General features: G+C 49.3%; 1 protein-coding gene across 1 annotated transcript; it reads right to left on the bottom strand.

Moving 5' to 3' along the window:
- Nucleotides 1-5215: 5215 nt before the first annotated feature.
- Nucleotides 5216-6503, bottom strand: LOC123130493 (1-aminocyclopropane-1-carboxylate oxidase homolog 1-like). The gene has a single exon (XM_044550383.1). The coding sequence runs from the start codon at nucleotides 6466-6468 to the stop codon at nucleotides 5266-5268; it is 1203 nt and encodes a 400-aa protein (XP_044406318.1). The 5' UTR covers nucleotides 6469-6503; the 3' UTR covers nucleotides 5216-5265.
- Nucleotides 6504-12890: the final 6387 nt, after the last annotated feature.

Below are 12890 nucleotides of genomic sequence, written 5' to 3'. Positions count from 1 at the left end.
CCGCCTCGTCCTCAGCATCTTTGGAGAGTTTCTCTCTCTCTCTTGCGCCCCAGCGGTAGTACCGCACTTCCAGCGGTAGTACGGGCGAAGGGTCACAAGCGGCAGTACCGCTCCACAGCGGTAGTACCGCCCGTGACCCCGCTGCCGTAGTACCGCTGGGCAGTTTGGCTCCTACTGCCTCGATTCGAGAGGTCTTTTTCTCGTGTCGGATTTTGCGGCACTAGCTGCGGTTGTAGAGGCGGTAGCACCGTTCCAGGAGTGGTAGTACCGCCCCTACCACCGCGGTAGTACCGCGTTTGGGTCCTTTCCCTACTAGTCCTCTCTGCGCGGCAGTGCCGCTGGCTGGCGCGGCAGTACCGCTGTCCTGGCGGTAGTACCGCCCACTCTCAGTGGTAGTACCGCTCTGTGCGGGGTTGGTTGGTGGGGGGCAACGGTTGGTTTGTTGCCCCCACTATAAAAGGGAGTCCCCTTCTTCTCTTTGACCCATCTCTTCCTCCCCAAAGCTTCATTTATTGCTCAAGCTCCATTAAATGCTCCAAGCTCCATTTTTGCCCGATCTATCTGATTTGCTCGGGAGTAGTTGAGAAGGCCCCGATCTACACTTCCACCAAGGGATTTTCGATTCCCCCACTCATCCCTAGCGGATCTTGTTACTCTTGGGTGTTTGAGCACCCTAGACGGTTGAGGTCACCGCGGAGTCATAGTCCATTGTGGTGAAGCTTCGTGGTTTTGTTGGGAGCCTCCGATTAAGTTGTGGAGATTGCCCCAACCTTGTTTGTAAAGGTTCGGTCGCCGCCTTCAAGGGCACCAATAGTGGAATCACGGCATCTCACATTGTGTGAGGGCGTGAGGAGAATACGGTGGCCCTAGTGGCTTATTGGGAAGCATTGTGCCTCCACACCGCTCTAACGGAGACGTACTTCCCCTCAAAAGGAAAAAACTTCCGTAACACATCCTCGTCTTCACCGGATCCACTCTTGGTTATCTCTTACCTTTACTTGTGCAAGCCTTGTAGTGTTACTTCTCTTGCTTGCTTGTATGCTTGTTGTTATTGCATCATATAGGTTGTTCACCTAGTTGCACATCTAGACAACCTACTTTGATGCAAAGTTTAATTTGGTAAAGAAAAGCTAAAAATTGGTAGTTGCCTATTCACCCCCCTCTAGTCAACCATATCGATCCTTTCACAAGTGGCCGGAGGCAATCATGGGGTGTGAATCTCACCCACCGATTTCCCCCGAAGATCATGTGCGACGCCGTGGCCATCGGGCCCGTGACCGCCGTCACCGCGAGCGTGTGGCTGCTCGCCTGGTCGATGAGAGACGTGCTGGCCATGTCTGGAAGCAAGGGCGGCAGGTCGGAGAGGCGGATCGGGGGCGCCGTTTCCTTCAGCAGCGCCGGATCCGGCGCCTGCGCGGCCGCTGGGCGCGGTGCCTGGATGTGTTGGCGAAGATCGGTCACCTCCGCCCGCAACTCTTCGACGGATCGTTCGATCGCCGGGCGCCATCCTTGAAGCTCGAGAACCACCGGGTGGATCTCACTGATCTGGGCGGACATGCCGCTGATCGCCGCCGTCAGGTCAGCCAGAGCCTTGTTGATCTCCTCCATAGCACCTCGCCGCGTCTGGATAATAGAGGGTAAATGGCCGGCCAGATTGATGGTGGGGAGAAAAATTTGGTGGTGGATCGGGACGGCTCTGATACCACTTGTTAGGCTCCCGCTACAATATTTCTCACACAGGATCAAGGGTACAAGAATTCCGGCCGATTTGGGGTTCGGCGGAGGAAGAAAGGGGGATCGGGAGAAGAGAGCCGCCGCCTAGCCAGTTACATCAACGCCACCCCACGCAGGAGGGGAACCGGTGATATTTAACCCTAGCGAGTGGTGTCCCAGACTTGGGCCGTCAGCCGGCTGTTGGGCTTGACTTGTCGACGGGGCCGTTCCGACCCAGCGGGTGCTGCAGTAGTCGAGGCCCCAGCGTCGGTGGTGATTGGGCCAGGGGGAACGGAGGCCGTAACAGCGTCACAATACTCGTAGTTTTGTAAGGCCCGACAATATATATAGGAAGTTCCCAACACACCATAGTGATAATGTTAATTAAGTTCAACATGAATTATATTTTCAATATTTGCACTCCTTCGATCCAAATTAATTGACGCGGCCTCTGTACAACTAGGGAGTACTAATTTCTGTTTGAGAAGCATTTTTTTTTGTGAAAACTGATGGTTGAAGTCTAATTGCAAAGACCGGATAAGTATCCGAAACGACATGTACTCCCTCCGTTTTAAAAAGTTAGGTCATTTATTTTGGAACCAACTTTATACTAAAATTAATATAAAGTTGAATCATCTATTTTAGAACGGACAAAGTATGATGCAACACGCCGCTTGTAATTGCGGGGTAACGAGTCCCTAATGATACTACTCTACTAATTCTAGTTTATGCGGATGGCCCGTGTCAGACAGCCTCGGATCCCACCTGCCGCAGCCGCGAGGACTGCGTGGCGCGATGCAGAGCCGCCGGCTTGACAGGCGGGCTTTGCGAGATCAAGTTCGATGGCAGTGTGGGGGACTGCGAGTGCTGCAAAATATACCACCGCCCCGCAAAGTAGCTTCTTCCCCTGGAGCGAAAAGCATGACCTGACGGACTGATGCCATTCCAAATATCTTAACGATTGTATCGGTTGATTCATGTAAGGTTTCATTGTATTCGCAAAAAAAATGTAAGGTTTCATTGAACCTTGAACAATGAGTCCACCGCTATGTGAGTTACGAGACAAACTTGATCCTGTTGGATTCGTATTTGAGATCATTGACACATTTTAAAGGATGTGTCTAGGGCACATCTAGATGTGCTCTAGTTATTGCACATCTAAGTGAGTGAATCAATCATAAAGAGAAAAGAAAAAAAAAATTCTCGCGAATCTCAATGTAAGATCAATGACATATGACTTAGATGTGCAATAGTTATGGCACATTTAGATGTGCTGTAGCAAAACTGCATTTTAAAATGATCCCAACTATTTTGGATCGTTCATAATTTTTAGTCCAAGGATAGAAAATATATGGTCCCCGTGACAATGCACGGGCACATACATGGTAATAAAAATATGACTAATCAAACGCAAGCCATTACACTTGTCGGCGGTAGCACATAATGTCAATGAGCGGGGGTTACCTTTTTACAGTGCCAACAGCCAAGGGACATGTAATTGAGTTTTTGTTCCATGTGAAAACTTAATTCTTGTCCCCGCAAAAAAAAAGAAAACTTAATTTTTGCCTAAGAAAACATAAATTGACGCACACACCCGTAAGCATGTCAACAAGGTTACAAATTACAATGACCCGGAGACAACTCACAACATCGTCGCATGTGGATGGGGAGGGGGGGGGGTCTGAAGGTTGACGGGTTTGCATGGGGGTGCAGGACGTCGAAGAAAATTTGATGCCTCAGGAGGTTTAGAGGATGGCCAAGGATGGCGACAACGTGATGACGGACGGGATGCTGTAGGCCGTGGGGGCGGAGAAAGCGGTCCGTTGGTGGTCGTTGACGGTTGACAACAATGATGAACAGTAGATATGGAAAGAAGAAGAAAATTATTTGGGCTGCTCGGTTTAGATCCAATGGTTTAGGGATGGCCGATACATATTTTTTCTAGGCACATGATACGTAGGTGGTTTATACTTCTCTCTATAATGTCATTTAAAAGATATAATGTCAGAAATTCAACGCTAATCTCGAGCTCAGATGCTCCCCTTTTGAACTGTAAAATCAACTAAAATACCAAAACAATTGGCAAAAAACTGATACTTCTACACATAAAAAAATGGAAGACTCTTTTAGGTGTTTACCACTTCTTGCGCAGACGTCCAAGGAGCTTGGTAAAAAAACCGAAGCTTGAATTTTTGTTGCCGCTTTGTACATTTTGGAGCTCTGATTTTGTTCCTTTTTATCAAGCTCCTATGGTGTCATCTCAATGCGAAAATTTGCAAGAACTTATAGAAGTCTCTCATTTATTATGTTTTTTAAAATTTATTTCCTACTTTTATCAAATTCACTGTTCACACAAGTGCACAAGCACGAGAGCACCAAACGGGTTTGGTAAAACTCAGTCGATTGGGTTTAACCAAGTTTCAGTTGACTGCGTAGCCGTTGGATCTTTGCATGGGGATCGTGTTGGACTTAGCACCGTCCAACAGACCTCGCAACTTTTTATTCCTACCATTTGCAACATGTCCTCCCATCGGTTGCCACATCTGTCATTGCTGATTGTAGCATGTCATCATACTGGACACAATACCTGCACTCATCATTTGTAGCACGTCGCACCGGTCGCAACATCCACAATCACTGCTTGCAACATGTAGGCACACCGGTTGCAATGTCCGTTATCGTTACTTGCAACAATTTCCGTCACCGTTGCAACATTCAGCCATGCCGCTCGTAATACCGAGTCTCTGTCGACTGAATTCTAGCCACACCTGCACTAAAACACCGCTCTCCGTGTCGGAAATCCCAGGACAATTTTTTTTTTCAATAATCTATACCAATATAAAAAGACCCAAAGGGGCAGATTCAATTAATCTCGGCCATCAAATCATGTCAATCCAACGACCTAGATTGCTTGAAGAGCGCTCAACATGTTTAGCATGCATTTAATTTCATACCAAATATATTGCTAATCACATAATAACACACAAATAATATTCTACTTAATATCCGCATGCACTCAATATACTTTCAAATTAACATGCATTGCACGTACACATTAACTAGTAAAATAAAAAAAAGATTTCTCTCTCCTATTTCCCGTAAAAGAAACAAATGTTCAAAGTATACATGCATAGTCTTGTTTCCCATTTTATGGACGCATGTAATGTTGTACATCGATTAGCTGCGAACCAATCTGTGGTTGAGATGGTTAGGTGGACAGTGGTATCCCCAACCCATCAGGGTTCAAATCCTCGTGCTCGCATTATTCCTGGATTTATTTCAGGATTTCCGGCGATGCGCTTTCAGTGGGAGGAGATGTTCCCGTCGACGACGAGGCGCCTACGCTGACTTCGTAAATCTCAAAATGATATGCCGGCTCAGTCTCTCAGAGGTGCTCATAGGGGTAGGGTGTGCGTGTGTACATTCATAGGGATGCGTGTATGCGCGTGTATATGAGCACTTGTGTCTGTACTGATGCTTAGAAAAAAGATTTGCAACTAGCTGCCGTGATAACAGAATTTATTCAATCGAGTAGCCTTTGATAGATCGATATCAGATCCTGTAGTGGTCAAGCATGGAGGTGCCATCGAGAGCCTTGTCCCTGTAGTGGACGATCAACTCCTCCACTGTGACGCTCCTGTACCTTGGAGGACTCGCGGCGCCGTCGCCGACGAGGATGGGGGCGCACACCCTGGCAGCTGCAGCCGCGCCATGCGGCCGGAAGAAGCAGGCCACGGAGACTCGAGGCCCCACGCTCTTGGAGAGGACACGGTGCTCCACGCTCCTGAACCTGTCGTTGGAGAGCAGCTGAAGGAAGTCGCCGACGTTGACGGTGAACGCGCCGGCCTCAGCGGGCACCTCGACCCAGACCGGCTGCTCATCGTTCCGTTGCCGGTGGAGCACCTGGAGGCCGCCGATGTCCTGGAGGAGCACCGTCAGGAAGGACGGGTCGGTGTGCCTGGACGTGCCCATGGTGAGGTGCGGCTGCGGCGACGCCGGGTAGTAGTGGCCGACGACGCTCAGCCCCTCGAGGCAGCCGGCTTCGTGCTGCTCCAGGAACCCACGGTGGAGGCCCATGGCCTCCGACAGCAGCTCGAAGAGCGTGCCGCCGAGCCTCTGCACCTCCCTCGTGAACTCCACCGCGATGCCTCTGCACGCCGCCGGGATCTCCCCGGGCGACGGCCCCGTCGGCGCCATGTCCAGGTACAGCGTGTCTCGCCAGTTGGCCGCCGGCGACCGGAACAGGTCGAAGTTGCTGTGGTACCTCACGCGGCTCTGCCCGTCCCTCGAGTAGTAGGGGCGCCTTGCCTCCGCCGGCTCCTCGTTGAAGCTCCGCAGCGCAGCGAGCATCTCCGACATGACCGGCCCCGGCACGCCGTGGTTCACCACCTGGAAGAACCCCACGGTCTCCGCGGCTGCCTTCACCTCGGCCACCAGCTCGGCCCGCCTGGACGGCGCCGTCGTCACTCCAGCAAGGTCGATTACTGGGATCGCGAAGCGGTCTTCGTCGTGGGCCCGCGCCAGGGTGTCCGGCGGGTGGCGGAAGATGGCCGGGACGGTGGTGATGCCTGCGTCGATGAGTCCTTTGACGCCAGCCTTGGTGTCGTCGAAGGCCTTGAGGTAACGGAGGCGATCGCAAGCGGAGGCCATTGGAGGCTGGAGCGTGACTGCGTGAGCAAAGAGGTGAGCAGCTGCTGCCTGCTGGGGTGTACAGTGTGCTGCACCCTTGCAGTACAAGCGTATAAAACGCAGCATCCATTGTTAGGGTTGTTGGATCCGAACGACCGGCATCATGACAAGCCATTAAGGTCCAGTTCTTTCCGGAGCCGGATCCCCTGACGTACGGCCCCCTGCCGTTGGGCCGCTGACGGGTGGGTCCGGGCCCACACGTCAGTGTGTGGGCCGTACGTCAGACGAGCTGCGTCTGTTCTTTCCACCCATTCCTTCGTATTCTTAGGCCCCGCTTGATAGTAAAGTATTTTCTAAGCATTTTGAAAATACTGCAGTTGTTTAGATTACCATAGTTTTATTTACAATGGGCTGTTTGATTGCCCCTAAAAACTGTTGTTTCAATATTATAGTATTTGACAAACTGTAATTTTTTCTCTGTATAATAAAAAGAACCCCAGACCTATTTTTTAAAAACAAAGCAGGCGAAAAGAAAGGACCGTTGTTTTTTTTTGAAACGGAGGCAAAAGATTTGCCTCATCCATTAAATAAGAGGAGAATAGAGTTTGACAGATTGCAAGTGACCCTAAAGAAAAACCGCATGGCAATTACTCTCGTATAACAATACGTCCTAGTTTTTTAGCACCCGCTGTAACCTATAGACTGGCCTCAAGCAAAATAAAGGACTGTTGTTGATTGCTTGAAGTCTGGCTGGTCGGCTGCTCCGTTGTCGTCGGCGCCACACCCCGCACAATTTGTAACATTACCTGCACATCAACCACTGCTCTGAAGATGGCTGCGTCCGGATGCATCAGTTTCATGTCGAAGTTTCTTGCACATTGTTCAGACTGTCTAGTTCCCTGTGCTGGTGTTTGTTTGAGTTAATAACTCTCTCGCTTGCATATTTTGCGCCCTGATTCTGGTTATGTCCTGGAGTGTGTTCTACCTGCGGTGGCTGGCTAGCATGCTTTCGGGTTTCACGGCTAGGTAGGGTAGCTGCCAGTGTTTGAACGCAACGGCTAGGCAATAATATTGTCTTTTACGGCAATAACCAAACAGGTTTTGTGTATTATGAACACTTCAAAATACTATGTTTTGATAAAACCATGGTATCTAATACCTACAGCAAAAATTACTGTAGTTTTGGGTACTTCAGTTTATTTCACTCTTCGCTATCAAACACAGCCTTAAGAATCGAACCTTCACTCACCTTCTTCCAGAATCATGAACCTATATATTTTTTACAATCCTAGTTGTTTTCATCCTAACTACTTCCTCTATCCTATAATATAAGAGCATCTTTTGGCACTACACTATGTCAAAAATACTTATATTATGGGACGAAGGAAGTAGCTAGGATTGTTAGAAAAATATGGGTTCAAAATTCTGAGAGAAGCTGGGGGAAGGTCTGATTCTCAAGATTCTGAAAGAATCATCCAAAGAACTAGGCCTAATTAAATTTATGAGCAGGATTGAATGTCATACCACCACCGCCTTTGTCCTACATCCATACTTTTTGAATCTTCTAATGGTTGTTTTCTGAGAATGTTTCCCTTCAGCCGGCTGATCCCGTGCGAGCGAATACGCCGCCTCCGTGTATGTCGGATGCAGTCTTTATCAGACAGTCGAGAGTAACCCTTCCGTCTCCATGTTTCTGCAACCGATCCTTTGTTTCATGAAGGGGGTTTACAACTAGCCTTTTGTTACAAACCGAACATGGCTAGATCCCGCAGCGCACAGACTAGGGAGGGCGAAGGTGTCCAAGCCGAGCACTGCTGCGTGTAGTTTGTCGCTGCCGAGCGCATCCATGTCAGATATCCGCCGCCAAACACCTCCCCGCCGACTGGACCAAAGGATTTGACAAGGTCCGCCATGTCGGTCCTGGAACGCCATCAACCTCGCCACCATCCTGTAACCACCGACGCTGGCAGCGGCCACAAACAGACAACACCATGTGCATACATCCACTACTAGCTCTCGGCCCACCATCACATGTTTCTGCAACAACCGAATTGTTATGTTGTTGCAGAACAACAACAACGAATGATGATTGTGCAAGTGCGCAAGTGGCTGGAGATGTTGTTGAAGAAGACGCGGCCGCGGGAGATGTTGCAGTTTTTGCAATAAAGATCTTGTTGCAGAAAATTAGAGAAGAAGAGGTTTTCTAATATGGTTCTTGTTACAGGAAATTAGAGAAGAGGAGGTTTTGCAACAAAGGTTTTGTTGCAGGAAATTAAAAAAGAAAAGGAATAATACATAATGCTCGCATTATCGAATCAGATGGCTGGCAAGGCGGTGGATCTTTTAAAAAGACCCGCCAGCCGACATAACACACCCTTCTGTAACCCCTCCGTCCATCTACTAAAAACCATCTTTCCAAGGAACATCATCTTTACAAAAGCCATCTTTCCAAGGAACAAGGAAAAGGAACAGGCATCTCTTACTCCCTCCGTCCCATAGTATAAGACTTTATTTTAACCCTTGTCAAAAAAACGTTTACGTTATGGGAACAGAGAGTAGTTTGTAATTTCAAGGATTTTAGTGGGTCAAAGATCCACATTGAGTTTAAGGACAGCTATACTATTAAGAGGCACATGCGGAAAAAAAACTTGGAATGAACTTCTTTCAAGATCCTAAACGAAATCCCCAAGATTTCCACTCAACTCTACATTTCCTCCTTCCCTCAAAAAGAAAACTCTACATTTCCTCCACGTTTCACCTTTATCATAGGTACCGCAAAGTCGGCTATATTATGAAATGGTAGGAGTATCTGAGTTAATTCTTTTTTTAGTGGGGCATCGAGTTAAGTCTGGATGGCTACGTTAGGCGGGTGGTCTAGAAAAAGGAAGACAACTAATTAAGTCGACAAATTATTGAGGCCAACGTGCCCATTCATCCCGATCTGGCCGACCGGCCTCTACGGATACCATTTGTGTTGTTTGGCAGTTCACCATTTGATGAGTGCTGTAAAAGGATCCGTTGGTGCCATGCACATTTAAACCGTCCACCAAACACGACCTGACTGGTAGCAGCATATAAGCTCACGAAACTCTCTCGTCACGCTTTCACTGTATCACTCGTAGAAGCACCGAATAGCAACACGAGAAGAAGAAAGTTGCCTTAAGCTCAGTGTGTCTCCTCGATCGTGTGAGTTTCTCCTCTTTGCGTTTGCTTGTGCGGTGGTGTTCTCTTGCGTGCGGAGATCGGCCGCCAACCGGCTGTATCCCGGCGCCGCCCACCGTCCCGCCATCGCTAGATAGCTCATCCCCGCCGAAAAAAGAGCAAAGGTTTCGCCGAGGCAGCCCTTCCACCAACAGCTGGGCGATTTTTCCGCCGTTTCCTGACGCGGAGGGGCAGTTTAGCGGCGGGTACGCGCCCACCGCGTCCGCAAGGTGTTCGGCGATTTGCCTGCCTCGGCAATGGACTCGGACGATGAGGAAGCGCTCGCCGCGCTGCTGGAGGAGAAAGCCGAGGCCGACATCCAGGAAGAGGAACATCTCATGGTCCTCGCCGCCCTGTTGGCGAGCAATGAAAAACCGCGGCGAGGTGGCTCGGCACCGGGGCGGATGAAAGCAAAGAACCGGCATCGTCTCGAAGGCTACTGCATGCTCTATTCCGACTACTTCGCCAACGCTCCACTACACGGCGATAAAACATTTCGGCGTTGTTATCGGATGAGCCGAAAGCTTTTCCTCAGGATTGTGAATTTCATCTGGGAGTTCGACAGCTACTTCAAGTGCAAGAAGGATTGCACCGGCAAACTTGGATTCACCTCGATCCAGAAGTGCACGACAGCGATGAGGATGCTTGCATACGAAGCTCCCCATGGTTCACTCGATGACTATTGGCGCATGGCCAAGTCCACCACCATTGAGTGTTTCTAAAAATTATGTCGGGCAGTGGTGGCAGTGTTTGGACCGCAATACTTGCGAACACCCAATGCAGAAGACACTGCTCGGATCCTAGCACAGAATGCAGCAAGAGGATTTACTGGGATGCTCGGAAGCATCGACTGCATGCATTGGAAATGGAAGAACTGCCCATTCGCTTAGCAGAGGATGTACAAAGGCGCCAAAGGCGGTTGCAGTGTGGTACTTGAGGTGGTGGCCACACAGAACCTCTGGATTTGGCACTCCTTCTTTGGTATGTCAGAAACTCACAATGACATCAACGTGCTGCAGTGCTCCCCTGTCTTTGCCAAGCTTGTTGAAGGTCATTCTCCTCGGTGAACTTCGAGGTCAATGGGTGGCACTACAACAAGGGGTACTACCGAGCTGATGGCATCTATCTGAGATGGTCTACATTTGTGAAGACTATCTCAAACGCTGTGCCAGGAGGCAAGAAGTCCCACTTTGCCAAGGTGCAGGAGGCTTGCAGGCGGGCATTTAGTGTGCTCCAATCTCGATTTGCTGTTGTCCGGTACCCTGCTTAGACCTGGTCGAAAGATCAAATGTGGGAGATCATGACTTGATGTGTCATCTTGCACAACATGATCATTGAGAGCTAGCAGGAAGAGCCAGTGTTTGACACTGAACCATACTACAAGCAGGGTCCTCTAAACAAAGTTGATCACTAGCTACCGACAACCTGGACTGCCTACCTCAGTATGCGTCAAGAGATCCGAGACCCACAGGTGCATCATCAACTGCAGCAGGATCTGATGGAGCACCTATGGAGGATTAAGGGCGACGCCTAGCTCGACGTGTAATGATTTTTTATTTGTTGAACTATATAATTTGTATTGAACTATTTGTTGTTGCACTATTTTGTTGAACTATTTGATTTACTGTGATGAACTATGTGATAAAAAATATTTATGTTGAGAATTCAATGCCGAGCCATGACGAACCACACTGAATATGGGCCGATTCTCGCCCATATGAGGCCTTTATTCGTCGAAAGTGGGCCAAAAACTGGGTCAATATCGGCGCCTGGGGGCGACCTGGGGGCGACGGCTGGATGCCCAACCGTCCCAGCGCCGATTGTACCGCCGGCTCACCCCCAGGCGGCGATTTTTATGCCTCCTTGGGGGGAGGGGGGCAACGGTTGCAGATGCTTTAGATCTTCGTAGTTGAGGCCTATGAAAGTCATTGTTGGGGAACGTAGTAATTTCAAAAAAATTCCTATGCACACGCAAGATCATGGAGATGCATATCAACGAGAGGGAAGAGTGTTGTCCACGTACCCTCGTAGACTGAGAGCGGAAGTGTTAGCACGACGGGGTTGATGTAGTCGTACGTCTGCACGATCCGACCGATCAAGTACCGAACGTACGACACCTCCGAGTTCAGCACACGTTCAACCCGATGACGTCCCTCGAACTCCGATCCAGCCGAGTGTTGAGGGAGAGTTTCGTCAGCACGACATCATGGTGACGATGTTGGGTTCTACCGACGCAGGGCTTCGCCTAAGCACCGCTACAGTATTATCGAGGTGGACTATGGTAGACGGGGGCACCGCACACGGCTAAGAGATCAATGATCTAATGTTGTGTCTCTAGGATGCCCCCTGCCCCTGTATATAAAGGAGCAGGGGGGGTGTGGCCGGCCAGGGCTAGGCGCGCCAGGAGGAGTCCTACTCCCACTGGGAGTAGGACTCCCCCCTTTCCTATTTGGATTAGGACTTGGGAGGGGGAAGAAGGAAAGAAGGGGGCCGGCCCCCTTGCCCTAAACCAATTCGGTTTGGGCCTAGGGGGGCGCGCCCCATACTCCTCTTGCTGCCCTCCTTTTCCACTAAGAACCATGTAGGCCCATTAAGCTCCCGGAGGGTTCCGGTAACCTCCCGATAGTTCGGTAAAATCCCAATTTCACCCGGAACACTTCCGATATCCAAATATAGGCTTCCAGTATATAAATCTTCATGTCTCGACCATTTCGAGACTCCTCGTCATGTCCGTGATCACATCCAGGACTCCGAACAACCTTCGGTACATCAAAACATATAAACTCATAATAAAACTGTCATTGTAACGTTAAGCATGCGGACCCTACGGGTTCGAGAACTATGTAGACATGACCGAGACACGTCTCCGGTCAATAACCAATAGCGGAACCTGGATGCTCATATTGGCTCCTACATATTCTAAGAAGATCTTTATCGGTCAAACCGCATAACAACATACATTGTTCCCTTTGTCATCGGTATGTTACTTGCCCGAGATTCGATCGTCGGTATCTCAATACCTAGTTCAATCTCGTTACCGGCAAGTCTCTTTACTCGTTCCGTAATACATCATCCCACAACTAACTCATTAGTTTCAATGCTTGCAAGGCTTAAGTGATGTGCATTACCGAGAGGGCCCAGAGATACCTCTCCGACAATCGGAGTGACAAATCCTAATATCGAAATACGCCAACCCAACAAGTACCTTTGGAGGCACCTGTAGAGAACCTTTATAATCACCCAGTTAAGTTGTGACGTTTGGTAGCACACAAAGTGTTCCTCCGATAAACGGGAGTTGCATAATCTCATAGTCATAGGAACATAAGTCATGAAGAAAGCAATAGCAA

Source organism: Triticum aestivum, chromosome 6A (assembly GCF_018294505.1).
Source record: "Triticum aestivum cultivar Chinese Spring chromosome 6A, IWGSC CS RefSeq v2.1, whole genome shotgun sequence".
Classification (NCBI taxonomy): domain Eukaryota; kingdom Viridiplantae; phylum Streptophyta; class Magnoliopsida; order Poales; family Poaceae; genus Triticum; species Triticum aestivum.
Note: the sequence above shows the minus strand (reverse complement) of the source record. Positions and strands in the feature narration are given on the sequence as shown.

Coding starts and splice junctions, on each gene's coding strand:
- LOC123130493 (XM_044550383.1), bottom strand. CDS start 6,468: ATGCTGCGTTTTATACGCTTGTACTGCAAGGGTGCAGCACACTGTACA.